The 18,302-nt window shown below is 42.9% G+C and overlaps 1 protein-coding gene across 1 annotated transcript in view; it reads right to left on the bottom strand.

The window, feature by feature from the left end:
- Positions 1 to 18,302, bottom strand: part of ME1 (malic enzyme 1) — a 352,953-nt gene that overhangs the window by 1,435 nt on the left and 333,216 nt on the right. Inside the window, exons 13-14 of the mRNA XM_075597942.1 lie at positions 11,889 to 12,062; positions 268 to 366 (exon numbers count right to left, since the gene is read on the bottom strand). Of these exons, the coding sequence (XP_075454057.1) occupies positions 268 to 366; positions 11,889 to 12,062 (273 nt within the window). The remainder of the gene's footprint in view (positions 1 to 267; positions 367 to 11,888; positions 12,063 to 18,302) is intronic.

The raw sequence follows: 18,302 nt of genomic DNA, 5'->3' as shown, positions 1-18,302 counted from the left end.
ACTTTGTCGTCATTAGTTCAATTTGCTGAGCCTACACCTTTCAGAATGATTTACCTAGACATGAATGTTACCAATCATGTAATATGAAGAATGATTTTTCCTACTAAATACAAACTAAAATTCAGATTTTTTTTTTAATGGTTTGTAAACTTCAAATTTGATTCCATTTTCCATTCATACTTCTGTTTTTTTACACTCTGATGGAGTTGAGCTGTACAAGGCTTCTCTGTGGGTGCTGGCACAATATCACTCAAGGATATGTCTTACCTTCACAGCCAGCTTAATGGAGACCTCTTGAATGGTCTGTAAGGGTGGGTACAGACGTCCCTCTTCCAAATGTTTATCAGAAACTTGCTGAGCTATTATCTTAAAAACAAAATGAAGAGAATTGTTATCTATAGAGCTCATGTTTTATCATTCATTTTGTTAGCATACTCCCTTCTAAATGGAACCTACAGCAAACAGAATTGCAATTCCGGTCCAAACATTAGAGAACATGTTCAGTGTTACAGATCATTATTAATGATCTTTATAAATACCTTAAAAACAAATAATATATATGTTGCACATCAAGGGCGTCTGAGCAGTTGCAGCTACAGTACACTTCACACTGTAACAGAAGCACATACAGCCATTTCAAACTAACAGGTCACATTGGTGTGTCTCGGCAGGACACAGAAACCCAATGCAGCAGAAAAACATGAACTGGTTGTGTAGGAGATGCATGCAGAGGTGAAGAGGAGACTTGCATTGGGAAAATAAATGTACAGTAGGCTTTTATTTCACCAGGGTGCATCAACAAAAAAAACCCACAGGCTTTTCCTCAGCCAAGGTGCAGCAAAAGACAGGACAATATAAAGAACAGGGCTATGCTAGCCAAAGTTCAGCTTCCCCAGCAAATGAAAGTCTATAGACATCTATATAGATCTGTTGTCCCTTGGCATCAAGGATATAGGGATATTGCCTGCACGCCCTGGTATCAAGGGGACACACATGTTGTCTGTACACAGACCAGGGCGAGACAGAGAAACAGTTCCCTTTCCTGCCTTTTACAGCCCTTGCTAGACTGAACTGGGCTCGTTAGTAGGGATTAACCACTGCCTGGCTGACAGCTCAAGCTATTGTAAACAGACTTGCCCCGTTACAGATTGCGATACAATATATCTTATTTTTTGCTTCTTTGTAAAGGGATTTGTAATATATGCGAGTGTCCGTCCATCTGCCCTGCATTTTTGAATTTTATTTGACCGCACAAGCAAAAAAAAAGAAAAGGCTCCTTTGTCATATCACTTAAAAAAGAAAATTCAGAATAAGGCAGTTGATTTGCAGCCTTTCCACAGATAATGTCCATTGCAGAAATGTGAACATGGCATAAAAATCTTTTGTGCCAGGTGTCTTTTCATAATCAACAGTGCTGGACGCACCTGTATCTTAGTGCACTTTTTTTATATATATTAACTAAAGCATAATATTTATTATCCATCATTGACAGCTACTTAAATGAATTCACTTCATATAAATGATTCCACTCCTGTATTCTATTTCCTGCTCTTTGGGTGGGCAGCTTTATAGGTTTTTATTTAAAGCAGCAATCCACGGAGCGAAACGTTTGTTTTTTTTCCTAACCTGAATCAGGGGGTCCCCCAGAGTTGCGCTGTGGTTCCCTGACTTCTGGGGACGCCCCCGGTTGACACTTGACATAACAGCAGGCCGCCAGACACAAAATGACCGTGTGTTCATTCCTGATGACCCTGTGGCCATATTTGTAGTTTTGTATAACATCTTGTGATCCGTGGGGGGCCCGGATGTCGGGGGGGGGGAGGGGGGGGGGGAGGGGGGGGGGAGATTGAGCTCTAGGGAACCCCTGGTTCAGTTAAGGTTAAAACATTTAAATAGTAATCATTTGAGGAGGATTGCTATTTAAACTGAACCTGTGTGATTTAAATGATGTAAAATCACTAGTGATTGATGATTGATTCCTGCCTTTACTTTAAAAATGGCTCAAATAGAACTGATACCCTTCTGCAGTCACAAAAAAAGAAACCATTATATAGCGAGTGTGTATTTTGCTGCACCGATATCCATTACCCCAAAACTTTAGTCTTATGAAAAAAAATAAAGTACTTTTTTCATTATTGCATTTCTGCATCTTCTCTGTGGTACCATGGCACTAAACAGAAGCTTAAATAGAACGTGGAAAATATGACTACATTTCTTTCTTATTACTGTATGTGCAGAGCATCTATAAAAGTCATGGCTATCAAAGATTATACTGTAAACACATGCAATAGTGTGGCAGCTGTTGTGGGATTCATTACTATTAGCGGTACTTGGATTTGTGTGCAGAAGGTTTTTAGGAGATTAACGATAGGATAGCAGAAATTGCTACAAAATGTGAAGCCAATCAAGATTTCCTCTTAAGGAGTTTTGTTTTTCTGTATGAGCTACAGGTAACTCAATTTGCAAAGTATGTAAATCAGGAAGGTACTAGGGTTGCCAGGTGGCTTCTTCTGGACACATGCATGTCCAGTATTACCTCTCATTTTTTACTGGACAGTGTCTAAATTCAGGACAGTCCGGTTCAATACTGGACACCTTTCAACCCTAGAAGGTATTGTACATACAATAGGAACAACTGAACTCAATTGCTGGCAACAAAGGGGATCCTGTTGATTCTCTGCTACTGACAGTAGCTACAGTTTTAAATTAAAACCTTAACTCTTACACACTGACTGAATTGGCCTTGAGAATAAGCAGTAAACAGGGTAGGTGGGTCAAGGAATATCTATAGTTAAAAAAAAAATTAACAGTAAAAGTGGGCTAATTGAATATCAGTAAAAGTAAAAAAGTTAATGACAGGATTTGGAAGGGCAAAGTTTAGGTAGGGCTAATGCTGCAATGGAAGAATTCTTTCTAATGACTAAGTCATAAAAATACTGCCTCCACTTCACAGTCCAGTTGTGCCTCAAAAGCCAGACAACTTCTCCCCTTTCATCAATGGAACTGAGAACTCAGATAGAACTTTATATTTAGGTTGTTCCTAACTAATGATAACACGGCTCATAACATTTCTACTAAATGAATTCGGAGGTTGTTAACATACAGTACAATTCAAAGCAACGATGCTTATGGCTTCATTTGCATCAAGTTTGTATGTTTATCCATCTTAAAATTTAGCCAACAGGCAGCAAAAAGCCTGGCAACATTTCAAAGCTGAATTATGTCCTGGACACGGATAATTAGCTTACACACCTGTATTAGTGGCCTCGCAGGCTAACCACTGTGAATCAAAACATAATTTGCTATTTAGTCCTGCAATTGATAAAGTATTGGTATAAGCGCGTCTGCATGTTCAAGGCTTCATGAGCATTGAAAAGCTTGAAGTCTGTAAATATATTAACGTTTCTTTCATTTGCCAAAGTATAATTAATTGTAAATGACAGCTATTAAAACGAGCCAACAAAGCTGTGTGAGAAGAGGAGGAGGGTGTGTGCTTGCTCATGCTTTGCCACCTCTGTAGTTGTTATTAAAGTAACAGTTCATTTATTGTGAGTAACACAGACTGGTGTTCAGGTGTTCTCTATCTCAAGCCAAACAAAACAGAATGTAACTTTGATTTGAGTTGATAAATGCAAGATATTGCAAGCTGTAATACCTCCTAATTGCAGACAATTTCACAGCGATGACAAGCAATGTTCCCTGTTTTTATGAGCTTTACCAAGCAAAACAAAAATGTCAAGGATTTATGAACTAATGAAATCCTTTTGGCACAGATCTCTGTATGCCCAAGTAACTTCAGAGATAATCCCATTAATACTTTTATTCTGGAAAAAGCTATGCTATAAGATAGCCAAGACTTGCAGGTGCTGGATATCATCTGCTCAGACAGAACTAAAAAACTTAAATCATTATCAAAACATTTAGGGGGATATGTATGAAAGCCTCGCAGCAACAAAACCGAGGGAAAAATATACAGAGGAAAAAAATATACAGAGGAACAACATTCTCAATCCAATGGGATTTTCTTCTTTGATAAATCTGGTGCATCAGTTTTGCAATCGTGAGACTGATAAATTAACCCCTTCAGGCGCAAGAAAGTACATAGTACATTTACCACTAGTTGGGAACCCTTGGTCTGACCAACTCTTTTCCTCCCTTACTGCTTCTCTCTGATAATTTGCTTCATCTATATCAACCGTAAAGAAAGCTGTGGACCTGTAGGGGGAAGGGAGGCTTGACTTAAGGCTGAGAGGCCCCTTCCCTAAGGATCCATGAGGCCAGGGCTGGGGTCAATGAAGACTACTTAAGGTGTGGATCTTGAGTCCCTCTTTATTCAAGGATCTACTGGAGTGAAGTTGTCTGGAGTATCCTGGTTCCTGGTATCCGGTCAAGATGGCTGCGCAGAGGAAGAAGGATGAGGTCGAATGGCCCAGCAGAGATGATGGCTGTTGAGGTGGGCGGCTGTGGCGATGGGTCTACGGGAGCTGCAGGAGAAGGTGAGGTGGTGCGGTCCAGAGTGGCTGCTGGCTCGAGTACTAAACGTTGAGGCAGGGGTATTGCCTGGGGGGGTTGCCCAGCAGTACGGCAGCAGGGCGGGCTCCGCTAGTGGTGCAGGCGCCAGTGGCAGCTTAAGCCTTGGAGGCTGGAGGTGTCTGGGTCTAGGATGGTGAGTGGAAGAGGGAGAGGCAACAGCATGAGCAGAGAGAGTAGGGGTATGGCTTCACATAACAATGCTGACCCAGAGGGTGACGTCACGAGGGGCAGCCTGGAATATGCTGCCGCCCAAAGCAGCAGGGAGCTGCTGGGGCAGCGGCACTCCCAGCCTCTGTTGAGCTCATCAGGGCAGGATAGGAGGGCGGAGGGCACGGCAAAGGGTTCCAGGACAGCGCAGAAAAGGATTATCCCGGCCTCAGAGCGGTGGGCACCGTGTAAGCAAAATGAGAGGAGGGTGGACTGTGAAAAGGGGGATCAATGAGCAGACAGGGGTGGTCAGAACTAGGAGTGGAAGATGCTAGTTTAGAGATGCTTAATTAGTCTACAAGGGATGCATCTGACGATGAGGGTAAAGGAGCGGGTTTGGAAAGATGATTATCTGGATTTGCTGACATTATTTCCGAACTCTAAGGAGCCGGAAAAGTCAGATAAAAAGAAGGATGAGAAAGAGGAGGAGGCCGAGAAGTAAAGGAGGCCGAGAAGAAGAGGAGGCAGGCTCCCAAGTCTTTTGCAGACTGGTTACAGGCCTTCACGATTTTGGCTAGCATAATTGGGGAGACAAAGCCAGAGCACTGCTCGGCACTCTTAAAGTACGTGGATTTAATTTGGGAGCTCTACAAGTATGTGGGTTCGGGTGGTGGAAGTACGACAGGGACTTCAGAAAAAATATAGCAGTCAGGAAGCATTTGAGATGGGACATTAAGGACATGGACCTGTGGATGTCCAAAATGATGCCGCATATGCCAACCCCCTTATGCAGGTCACAACACGCTGGGCAGTCGACCGGGAATAAGAAAGGAGCATGCTGGCAGTTTAATGAGGAACAGTGTAAGTGTGGTGGGGGTTGTCTTTTCACACACAAGTTCAACGGCTGTGTGGGTAATCACCCCACATGGAAGTGCTTTAAAAAGGACAAAGATGGATTCAGAAAAGGGGCAATTGGACAGGCTGGGGCAAAGAGCCAGGACTGCAGTTAATATCAATGAGATGGTACCTGACAGGGAGGCAATGGAACTGCTAGGGATGGGCTTCAGAAGTGGTTTCTGGATCGCCTTCAGGGAGGTGGAAGTTCCCCTCTGTAGAAGGAACTTGAAATCATTGTAGATGCATGGAGGGGGGGGGGGGGGGGGGACGGGGAAGGCTTGAGATAAAATAGAGGAGACGGGACGGGCTGAAATGCAGGCCTGTTTTCTTCTCCCCATTACCAGGATTGAGAGTATCTTTGCTGGGAGTGGTTCAGAAGAAAGACTTTTCATTTCATCTTATACATCACCTGTCGGTGAATGAAGGAATTGATAAGGAATTGTGTAGTGTGTCGTACGCATCATTCATAGGAAGGGATGGGTCCAATGTGTATGGGAGGTTACTAGGAGGATTTCAGGATCTCGTGGCCAATTTTAGGGTCCCGTTGGGTAGGGACAAAACCGAAGGCTCAGCAGTATGCATCAGCTTTCTGGGAATTAAAATTGACACATTGAAGATGGAGAATCATCTCCCGGCCAGGAAGCTTGTGGAGCTGAGGGTGTTGGTGAGAGAATTTATTGGGCATACAAAGCCCACATTGAGGTGGTTTCAGTCCTTTCTGGACCACCTTAATTTCACGACCAGGATCTTCCCCATGGGGAGGGTCTTTGCAATGGCAGGGGTGAAGTCGCACCACCACTTCAACTGGGTAACAAAGTAAGTCAAAGGAGACTTCAGGGTGTGGGACGCCTTTCTGGGGTGTTTCAAAAGTCGTCCGCTGGCTTTTCAAGGGGTAGTGGAAAGCGGGCAGATAGAGCTCTTCAAAGATGCATCAGGATTTATTGGTTTTGGGGCATTTTTTCAAGGCCGATGGTGCGTGGAGCAATGGCTGGAGCAATGGGGGCAGTAGAGGTTTATGGGAAATTTCCAGGTTTTGGAGCTCTTTCCGTTGGGGGTAGAGGCAGAGCTTGCCAATAAGGAAGTTATCTTCAGGACGGACAACATGGGTGTGGTGGCGGCCGTGAGTGGCTATTGGCTTCATCCCCGGTGGTAATCCGGTTGCTGATCCTAAGATGCCTGGGTCATAACATATGGTTTAATGGCAATGCATGTCCCGGTGTTGGAAAACAGAATAGCAGGTGCCCAGTTTCGATTTCAGTTTGCGGCGTTCTGGGAGTTGGTTCCGGGAGCAGCCACGGAGTCTGTGGCATGAAGCAGTATGGGAATGATGGAGCTGGTGTGAGCTGGCTTCGGTAACCCCAGGTACGTGGTCAGCATACACCAGAGCTTGGGAGGAATGGCGGGCCTGGTTATCAGAGGATCTGGAAGAAAAAGGCATGGAGGTCGCAAGGATATAGGCAATCAGGGAAAGTTGCTGAGATTTCTGTTAAAGAAAGGGAGTTGGGAGGATCAACTTAAAGTTGAAAGGAGAAAGGGATTATACAAAGGATTTCATGATATGCAGGGTAGTAGCAAGATGGAAGAGAGTGGCTAGATCCTAGTTACGAGGCAAGTCTGTTTAGTGTAGCATTTTGTCTGGCCTTTTTTGGGGCCATGTGCATTAGCAAAATAGTGAGCACCTCAATGGGTGAGGGGGGATTTGCAGAAAGAGGATGTAGTGTGGGAAGCTGGGTCTGTGCGGTTCAGGATCAGGAGGTCAAACAGTCAACAGTAAAGCAATTGCCAATGAACACTTTGGATCTGCTACTGTATGTCCTCCAGATCAGCTTCATCATTCAGAACCTGCAGATGAATTGCCTTAATTCTGTAGGAGACAGATCTGCAGCTCTCTGTGAATTACATTTTAGTAAAATAAAAAAAAAAAATGAAAAAAAAATTGGAGGTCAGAGGGGGAAGGGTGGAAGAGGGATAATTCAATATATTCTAGATACATATATGCTTAAACAAAATGTCATATGCTGAAGCTGGAGGGTGGCAGGCTCAGGGGAAATGTGAGGAATTTACTTCACTGAAAGAGTTGTCGATTTATGCAATACAGAGGTGATAGAGGCTAATAGAATAAGGACATTAAAAAATGTTTGGGATAGACACAAAGCTATCCTACATATGAAAGAAAGCCAAGATCAAATAGGGTCTGCAGTTGTAGAATAGATACACAAATGGTCAGACTGGGTGGGAGAAGTGGTTGCTATCTGTCATCAAATTCTATGTTTATATGTTTATATCCATTCTCTTGGAAAAATGGAGAAGGGAGGCCATTACCCCTCAGTTTTCCACCCATGCAAATTACAATTGTTGTTTTAGTTAGCAGTGCAAAACACAAATGATTGTGGGGGCTTTTCCCATGGTCTCCTACCTGCAAACCAAGGGCAATTTTGGTGCAAAAACAACACCACATCTACCAATAAAACATGTCATTGGTTTTATTAGAAGTTTTTTCTTCAACAAATGGGGTACATTTTTTTGTGCCATTTTTGTAGTCAAGAGACTTTGATAAATAGTTTTATTTCCAATCGTTCCATTGCCTCCCCCTTGCTTTAAAACTATTCAGCATGTGTGGCAGAGGTTATATTAGCACTAAGAAAAACTACTATCCAAAATCTGGATAACTATAGATATGTATTGCCAATTGCCATTTTCTGTAATGCTGTAGGTATAAGTGTATGAGCTAGATCCAGTAGATGAGGATAGCATGCATGCTGCTCTGTGTGGGATGAGTTGTTAGAAATATGCTCTTAAGCTTAAATACTAAATACTGGGTGGTCTTTATGCAGTTTGGCATTATTTAAGGAATTTATATAAACAAGATCATTAACACGTTCAATGCAGGAAAAACTTGGGAAGAGTTGCAGAACAATGTATTTCACGTTTCTCCAGCATATTAGTGGTTAACATATTTCAGGTTGAATTACACAGCAAGGAAGGTATTGCTTCTGCAAGGTTGATATGTATATCCTAGATATTCAAAGAACATCATTTTTTACTTCAAATATCTAAACACCAGTTCCCCATCATAAAATAAGTGAATATGGGCCTAATTCAGTCTAATTCCAAAGGGTGCAAAGCTTTAGCACAAACTAACTCCCATTCACATTCGTGGGACTTTAGATGTGCTAAAGCTTAGCACTGCTTAGTGAATATGGGCCTTAGACCGAATACATAAGTGTTCATATACGCCAGTATGTGGCAATCTAATTCAAATGCCATGAAACAAAATGTCCAAAATGTATTCCTGAATGTGTCGTTTAAACAGATAACAAATGTCTGTGTGTATGGGGATTTAGAGCTCACTAGGATTGTCTCTCTCATAAACGTGGGTTTCTTCCCCAAACCTTTTCCCTTTTTATGCTCTTGTACATGCTGATGTTTTCTTGCTAAAAACTATAAAGTAATATACTGTATGACTCTTTAAGAACAGTAAATCTTCTATAGGTGCATAATAGGATTTACACATCGAATGATAATTACAAAAGGTACAGTCCCCAATGGTAGACATGTTTAAGGCATTACAAGTCAACTCAGCGTAAAAAAAAATGTTACAGGTGTATTAGAATTGTTAAGCATGGCTAGAAACCTCAAATCATGTCTTTTCAAATTATTAACCTTTTTAGTGCTGGAGGAAAGATCGTTACAACGGTTATCACATGACCACCACTGCCCCTTGGCTGACGGAAACGGAGGTGGAGGGGGGCTCCACTTCCCTTTTGATTGGACTTTCTTGGTACATTGATAGAGGCCTCTGGCATCCATGGGGACTAGACATACCAGAATGTGCTTCATAAGGAGACGTTAAAGGATAAAGTAAAGTAGATTCCCTTTCTCTAGTGCATTTCAAGTAAAAACATTTTCACAACAAAGTTCTCTTGGCATGATGGCCACATGAACCCCTCGGCACTGTCTCAGTATCATGTATAAAAAGACAATGTGACATATAGTATAAAAAAAATATTGTAAAGACCTTAAATATAATGACTCCCCCTGTGATTTATCATGGCGCAAACGCGAAACGCGTAGGTGTTTTATCTGTGCTAGCTGTCTATGTGAGCTCAATAAATCTGATTTTATTTATGGGAGTTACCCGTGGATGATCCTCTGTTTTTTGTGCTGCTGTGCATCATTCATACACAATTTGCCTGGAGTCTACTTCTCAACGATTTGCACACCCTATGGATTTGCCACACGTGGATATGGTATCTACAATAAGGTAGCAGGCAGTAGCCTTTATGATTGTTACCTTCCCTCATATACCAATTGTATACAGATGCTGAAGGGAGTTTTGTATTATTGCGCCATATGTTGTGGTAGGCACCACTAGGCACACAATCCTCCCGGGCAGGGTATTATAACCACTGATTTGGAGAAATGATTTACTGAAGGCAATTCCGGACACTTTGTTTCTAGATTTTTTAAGGAATTTCTATAGCTCATATTATGACTGAGCACTATATCACCCTGTTGACTGCACTTAAATAATATGACCAGAATTGTGACCTTCTGTGTATGGGCAGTCAGTAAAGGTCATGAAATATAGACTTGGCTGACTAATATTGTCCATAGCAGTTGTGTAACTTTTTGAGAAGTGTCTATTTAAGTAGTATTGTTTTGGGGCATCTCAACTGCTCTACTCAGATAACCTATGTGACTGAAAACTACAGGCTCTGGGTCGAGCATATTCCAGACTTCACTTACTCCCTTGGCTCAATGCTAAAACAATGCTTCCTGTACACCTCTTACTGGTTGTCAGTCAACCTGACTGACATCTGGAAGATCTTTTTGCAGGATCTTTGCCACCGGTCACTGGTAAATGGAGTGTTGCATGTATTCCAAAGCAGTCCTCTATAACGGGTTACTTATGCCAACGTCCCAGAGTCAGTGCCAGTGCTAAGTTAAAACCTACAATAATTTCACAACTTGAACCAGTTTACGATCCGATTAGCTAAATGTTAGAGAATTGTTCCTCAAAGTGTCCCAGGTGTAATTCTGATTCAAGAATAATCCCCACTGAAAGAAAACAGCATCGGCAAGTTAAAGGAATCAGATTTGTCTTGAATAAGTACTGCACAGTTTTCAAATATGAAAAATAAAATATCCCATTAGCATTTGTGTATCAACAATTGCATCCCTAACTTCTACTACATGTTTATTTATTAATCCCTTATCACTGTGTAGCCCTGGTAGGTTTGGGGCTATTATTCTGTCCTCCTCCTGGCTGCAATCCATGGTAAGGGCAGGTTTGTCAGGAGTAATCATGGGTTTCCCCCACACTTGTAGCTCTGTGAGTCAGAGAAGGTAGGCAATCAGGCCTGCTGTCCAATCAGGGACAGGGGGCTGGTTCTGACTAGAACTGACTTAAGGAGTTGCACATCTCAATTTAGTTAGTTGTCTCTACCTTTGGGAGAGACTGGTTTACCCAAACCAAGCAGTCAGGGCTCTGGCAGTTTGAGGCCCTCCCTTAGGGGAGTGGAGGGAAACCATTTCCTCTTATTCCATCAGGGGATAAGGGAAGAGCAAGGACTGCTCCTGGTGGCCAGTGGCTGGGAGTGAGGTCCAGGGACATCCTAAAGGTGAAGACCTGACTGAGGAGAAGGTATTCAGTGTAAGCTGTGTACTGCTGTGATTCAGAGAAGAAGACTGAATAAAGGGAATCTGTGTTTTATTATACTTCTGGTCTGAGAGTGAAGTCTATTGGGAAGAAGGGAAAGAGTACAATTCGGGCAAGACCCCAGAAGCCTGTCCCGTCATTCCCCTATAACACCATGCGGGAGACTCAGGGCCCCCTGTTACCAGCAGGTTTGCACAACACTCAGAGAAGTAACCAGAGCTAGTTTCCCCTAGATAGACCCTATGTGAGATTAGGGGGTGGGGGGTGTTAAACAGGGTTACAACTGTATTTCCTAATAAACTCAGGGCAACACCACAAAGTACTGTACCTTGATATATTAGTGATAACAGAGTCATTTTTCAGAGCTAGCCATGGGCCTGATGCCTACATCCCAAGAGAGGTCAAAATGAAACTCTAACATAGAAAGGGAGAAAAGAGTGAATAGATTCTATTCAATGGAATACATTTAATCCCTTTGATATGAATGTAAAGGTTAACAGACTGAGACAGCCCTTTCTTTCAGCTTTACAATTTGAAACATTTTCACATTTACCCCAGAACTGTGTACTTAAAATAAATCCAACAGTAACCCAGAACATGACTGTACGAGTTGTTAGCAATCATTTGTAAAGGAGATTGTTTTTCTTACCTCAGCAGTGTTAAGGAAGATTTCATCACTTATGTATCTCACTCCACACGCAACCACACCAAGAGCTACTCCTGGAAATACATAGGCATTGTTACCCTGTCCGGGGTACAAAGTGCGTCCATTAGGAAGAGTGACAGGATCGAAGGGGCTTCCACTTGCGAAAATACCACGGCCCTATAAATTAATATTCAAATATTAAAAAACAACCACGTAATACTGTGTATGGCTTCATATAAATATATTCAGGAGGAGGAAAGTAAAAATTTATTTTGTGTTTATATCTGAGTAAACCAATTAGTAAGACCGGCAAGAAAAACCATATAATCTGTTGGTTATAGGTATAGCTTTTAGTTTCTTCAGTAATGCAGACACATAACACATCTATAAGCAATATAGATGTATAAAGACTTACTGTATGTTACTTTTCACTGGGTAACTCTATAGGGCCTATTCTACAAGCATTCATAAAAAACGCCAGGCCATTTACGCCGCCAGTTTTCTAAGCGTTGCTATCACGGTATTCAGAAAGCCTCGATTATCTGTGATAGCAAAATTCCCCAAACGGGCGAGTAGCTGGCGACGTGATGATCGCCTCTCTGAAAAGGGCTTATCCGCCGATTTCCTTCAGCTGCAGAGAGAGCTGCACAGAGAGAGCCGCCTCTCCCTGCGCATATCTCACCAGCGTTCAAAATATTTTAATATCAATTTTAATACTAGTGTAGATGAGCAAGGGGTCTCCGGAGCAGAACCGCGTTGATTTTGGTCCGGGGCCCCCCTGCTTCCTGAGATACAGGCTCAGTTATGGGGTGTTGGTATCTCCTGGCATGAGGATTTTGGGAGAAACTCGCCATTCTAGAGCCGCGATTAGCCTCGATAAGCTAATCGAGGGTACTAGGAGTGCACGAGTTTCAGAACCTGCCGATAAGTAGCTTATCCCCGCTCACCCGGCGATCTTTCTTGGATGGCTGAAAAATTTGGCAATTCATGCCTTTATCGCCCACTTATCGAGGCTTACAGAATAGCAGTAGGCATTTTGTCTGAAAAGGCCTCGATAAGTGGGTTATCGAGGCTTATAGAATAGGCCCCTATGAGTCTGTGTAACAGGGTGTCTTCCCTGTCTAAATAGCTTTGCAGGGAAACCTGTGTGCAGAGCTTTAGCCCAGCACTGAGCAAGGTAATTCCGAGCAGGGTAATTCCGAGCAGGTTAATTCCGAGCAGGCTGTTCTAATTAGCCTGCTCAGCTGGCTCGTCAGTGTTTTAAAAAGCCTAAAGCTCTCAATGCTGGGCTTTCCCTGACCCAGGAAGGCACGGGACCTTGGACCTCTGTGGAGAGAAGCCTGCACGTGAATTTTAAAACTCTTCCCTCCTCCTAACCAGAGAGGAGGAAGATGGGGCCCGAATGAAACTGACCTCCACACTGTTGCTGTAATTGTTGTTGGTAAGCGGCCTTCAGTCTCTGCATATAGCTTGAACTCTCTCAGGAGTCTTGCAGTCTCTGCATCGAGCTGGTAATCTCTCAAAAGGAGTTTTGCAGTCTCAGTGCAGACCTGCGAGTCTCCCAGAAAGAGATTCAGTCTCAGTACCAAGCTGGAAATCTTTCAAAGAGATGTTCACACTCTCAGCATAGAGCTGAATGTCTCTCGCCAGGAGGTCAGCGGTCTCAGCACAGAACTGGAAATCTCTCAAAAGGAATATCAGTCTCGGTGCAGAAGTGGGAGTCTCTCAGAAAGAGATTTGCAGTCTCAATACAGAGCTGGTAGTCTCTCAGAAGGAGCTTTATGCTCTCAACACAGAGCTAGAAGCCACACGCCAGGAGATTTTGAAGTTTCAGCACCGAGGTGTATAACTGGAAGGATGGCTACAAAAAGGTCCTAAGTGTTTTGGAGACTGTAAAAAGAGAGACCAGAAACCAGAAAGAGGAGGTTTCATATCTGACCAAATCAGTGAACGAAATGAAAAGCTTCATGAAGAAACAAAGAAGAAGAAACAAATCCAACAAGAAAAGGTGGAAGTGCAGGTATTGTACCATTCTAAAAAGCAGAGAGTGCTTTTCAGCAGGAACAGAGCAAACCCCTGTCTTCAATTAGAATTTTCTCAATTCAGAGCAGACTGATAGAAAAAATAGAAGTGTTCTAACCCTTCAGAAATACTGCAGAACTCTTATCCAAGGAAGGTTGGAGAGAGAAAGTTATCTACGTAAACGCGCTGCAACAGTCGTTATACAGGCTGCCTACATAGGAACGAAAGCACATTGGCATTATCGCCAGAATAAAGCAGCCTGCCTTCTACAGTCCATATGGAGAATGCAAAGATGTAGTAAGAAATATGAACATTTGAAGCAATGTGTAATTGTGGGCCAGTCAAATCTTAGGAAATATCTGCAGCAAAGATGTGGCAGGAAAATGAAGCAAGCTGCTTGTATACTTCAGTCCAGATATAGGTCCTACATCGCAACCAAGCAAGCTGTGCATTGCTATAAGTGCATCCACAATACCGTCTCAGAAATACAACCGGCTTTCCACAAAATCCATGAAAGAAGAACAGAATTAGGACTGAGAAGTACAATACAATCCAAATCCAGTCATGCTACCGTACCCATGTGGCCCAAGCCAGATTCCTCACGATGAAAATAGATGCTAAAAAGATTCAGTCGTTGGCTAGAATGAGACAGAACTGTATCTGTGATCCATCCCCTAAGGCTAAGGCCCCGCTGCCTCAGACCATGCGCCCGCACTGCAGTCAGGCGGCACGTGGAGAGGCACTTGACTGCAATATGCGGTCTTTAAGGAGCCTGTTTTCGGGGGGGGGGGGGCGTGGCCAAAACGGCAGCAGACAGGATTCCAGCCGGAGCTGTCATGCCACCCCCGCCCCCCCCCCCCCCCAATCTGCTGCTGCCGCCGCCGCCTCTCCTCCCCGTGTCAATAAAATCCCCAAATCTCCATCTGACTGATATTGATGATTGAGAGATACATGAGAGTAAAGGGACGCTCTCCAAACGTCTTCATTTCAGCACCGGGCGGATAAAGAACGCCAACACATGCATGTGCCCCGGCCATGTGCGTTTCGAGAGGTGTATGTAATACAAAGCATATTTTTGTACTAGCAGTGAGGGGTGATTTAGTCGGTGAATGAAGATGCAATGCTGTGAAGAGCAGACGTTTAATCCCCAAACAATTGTTAGCTGGAAATTCTGTGCTTGGAAAAGCTCCTCCGGGGAACCCCTGCAATTCAGGATTTATTACTAAAAGTGTTACCGTGAGTCGTGAGGGAAAGGGACCAGAGAACTATTGGCATGGTCCCAACCAGCAAAAAGCATTCCCAGGAACGGGTGAAAAATGCCCCACAGTATGCTCATTTGTGCAGTCACACACACACACAATGGAGCTCAGCAGCCAGAGCTCTAGTCAGCTTCCCTCCTCCCCCTTGCCCCCAGACGGTGCTACTGTAGTAGAAAACGCCGCCAAGATTGAGCTGTCCAAGATCAATGATGCTGAGCCAGACACAGGCGGTCACCTTAGTGACGGGGAAGAAAGGATTGTGCAAAACTTGTTGCCAAGCGAGTAAAAGAAGAAGACTTGGTAAAATTGAAAAAAGAGCTTGAGCGAGAAGTCCTCCACAGAGTTGAAGAATCTACTGTAAGCACATCATTGAAAGGATGCTCTTTGAGAGTCTTCCACGAGCGACTAAAGCGTGCTGAATTCAAGCATCTACTTGAAGAGATACTGGTTATGTACACAGCCAATGCGGACTCCCATCCCAGCTTAACGGGGGGCTCTTTCTCCCTCCTGCTATTCTCTCTTGACTTTCTGTAGCTACCCACAAACAGGGGAAGGAATGTAACAGGGTGCCTTTCTTGTCTAAATAGCTTTGCAGGGAAACCTGTGGGCAGAGCTTGAGCCCAGCGATGAGCAGGTTAATTCAAAGCAGACTGTCTTAATTGGCCTGCTCAGCTGTCTTCTAAGTCCTTTAAAAAGCCTAAGGCTCTCAGTGCTCTCTCTGATCCAGGAAGCCACTGGATCCTGGACCGCTGTGGAGAAAAGCCTGCACGTGAACTTTAAAACTCTTCCCCCCTCCTAGCCAGAGAGGAGTAAGCTGGGGCCAGAAGGTACCTGACCTCCACACTGCTGCTGTAATTTTTGCTGTTAGTAAGGGACCTAGTCCAACAACCCATAGATGGGGTGTATGATGTGGTGAAGTCAACACTCCCTATAAGAGTTAGGCCTATTTTTGATATCATTTACCCCTGTTTTTGCTGATCCCAAGCCGTTTGTTATAAAAGTTACGGCTAATATAAGCCTAGTTGATTTTCTCTTAAAAACGTCTCCTGTTTGAAAAACCTCTGCCCACATCTCCTACAGGGTTATTCATAAAACTGCAATAGTGCCGATTGGGGCATTATCGCACCTAAACGCCTATTGAAGTCCTTAATGGGCACTGTCTCCGCTTAATAGCAAAAAAAGAAAGGGAGTTCCAAGCAATTGAACAGCAAAACATGTAAAATACAGAAAATAGAGTCCAAGAAAGGTATTTAGTAGAGATTGGCGAATGCTGCTCACCATTTTTTATTAATGTACAGATGTTGCAAAGCTTAGGGTCTTCAGTGCCGCTGCCACACGCGGGTGCGGCACCGAAAGATTAACACTGCGGGGTGTCCCATTCAGAAGCATGGACCCCCTGCAGCTCTATCACGGCAGACACTGTTCCCGGCACCGCTGTCTTTTCATTGTTAGTCTGCGGTGCTGAGGACAGTAAGTCTGGCTATATGTGTAAGTTACTTTACTTTTTAGTAGAGGTGGAAAAAATGTAAAGAAAGTGAATATTGTATTCCGTTGCATTTGCTCGTGGTAGAGACGGATTAATGGGGGAGAATGCACATTCCAAAAAAACTAATTGATTTCAGGCAACCAATAAAAACATAGAATATGCAGTAAGTTAATTTATCAAAATTTCCTCGCTGCCAAAACTTATGCAATAATGGTGTAAAATCTAAGCCAAGTGTATAAAAAGAAAGATATTGTGATGAACATATTTTTTGTCTTTGATAGATTTGCTCTTGTTTTTGCCCTAGTTCCTCAGCATGGACGATTTCATCAATAGCTTCCAATGTAACACATTCTGTACATCTGGTTGGGAGTACACTCATGGTCTGCTACCTGCAATTTGAATAAACATAGAAGATAATTTTTGACAGTAGCCTCAGTGTTGTATATAGTTGATATGCAAGCATATTTCTGTAGTCTAGAAGCAGTGTCGGGTCTATTTCTGTTTGATCTTGTGGTATTATGAGACAGTTTATATAATGTGCTGACAGGTCAGTTATTTCAGTACTGTACATCAAAAGCTCTGCTTTCCAGATGTACAATAAGTCAGTGCAATCTGGGTTTATTAAACTAATTCCCACTTTCTGTATAATATGTATAGTACATGCATTTTTTTTTATAGGTGACCACTAAAGCCGGATATGTATCCCTTCAGTGCTTGAAAGAAATTAACACCTCTCCAGCTGTCAAGGTTTGCCACTTAGCAAACGTTTCAAATAATTGCCGTATAAAGTGTATTTACTGTGTGTCCTTTCAAGTAGTGTTCCATGCTTCTAATTTTTTACACCTTTTTATTTTACATTCTTTGAAGTAAGGATCCTTTTGAACTGCTGAATTGTGGTACTCTGAGCTCCAAGACCCCCCAGCAGCAGATAGTATCTTAATTATCTGAGAATTTCCTCTAAGAAAAAAATGGTCAGGTGAGAAACAATATGACCTCGAGCTTAGTCTAGCTCTAGTGGCCAATAGACATTTGCAACATTATTGAGTGTTGAAAAAGTATTGAAAAAGAAAAGCGCAAAACCCTCATAGTGCACAATTGAAAATATTTTGTGGTAACGATACGGACGGGGGGTGGTAATGAACACGTCCAAAAAATCAACAGTTTAAAAGCATATAGATATAAAAACCATGAGCCATCTCAAAATACAGCTGAACCCCGTGCTCGGGGTCCACATAATGAGACCGCGCTATAACCGCAATCGCGTAATGGCCGCCGCGCGAGGACTTACCCAGCATCTACAGCTCTCTCCTCTCTCCCTGCTTCATCAGACTGCGTTCACGTGCGCGTCGCACATCTCCAAGGTTGCTAATGGACACACACACACACACACACCTTCCCCCTACACTAATAATTTTAGCATACCATGCAGGAACGAACCCATGACCCTTCATACACTAGTAGCGATTCTTTACCTTTATTCTTTAGTTTATCACACCAATCTTATGGTGTAGCAAGAATCGCTACTAGTGTATGAAGGGTCATGGGTTTGATTCCTATATGGTATGGTATAATTTATAAATTATTATTTTATATAATAATTTATAAATGATAAAATAATAAATTATACATTAAAATAAAATAATAATTTTA

This window comes from Ascaphus truei, chromosome 4 (genome assembly GCF_040206685.1).
Source record: "Ascaphus truei isolate aAscTru1 chromosome 4, aAscTru1.hap1, whole genome shotgun sequence".
Lineage (NCBI taxonomy): Eukaryota > Metazoa > Chordata > Amphibia > Anura > Ascaphidae > Ascaphus > Ascaphus truei.
This window is presented reverse-complemented; position numbering and strand designations above follow the sequence as displayed.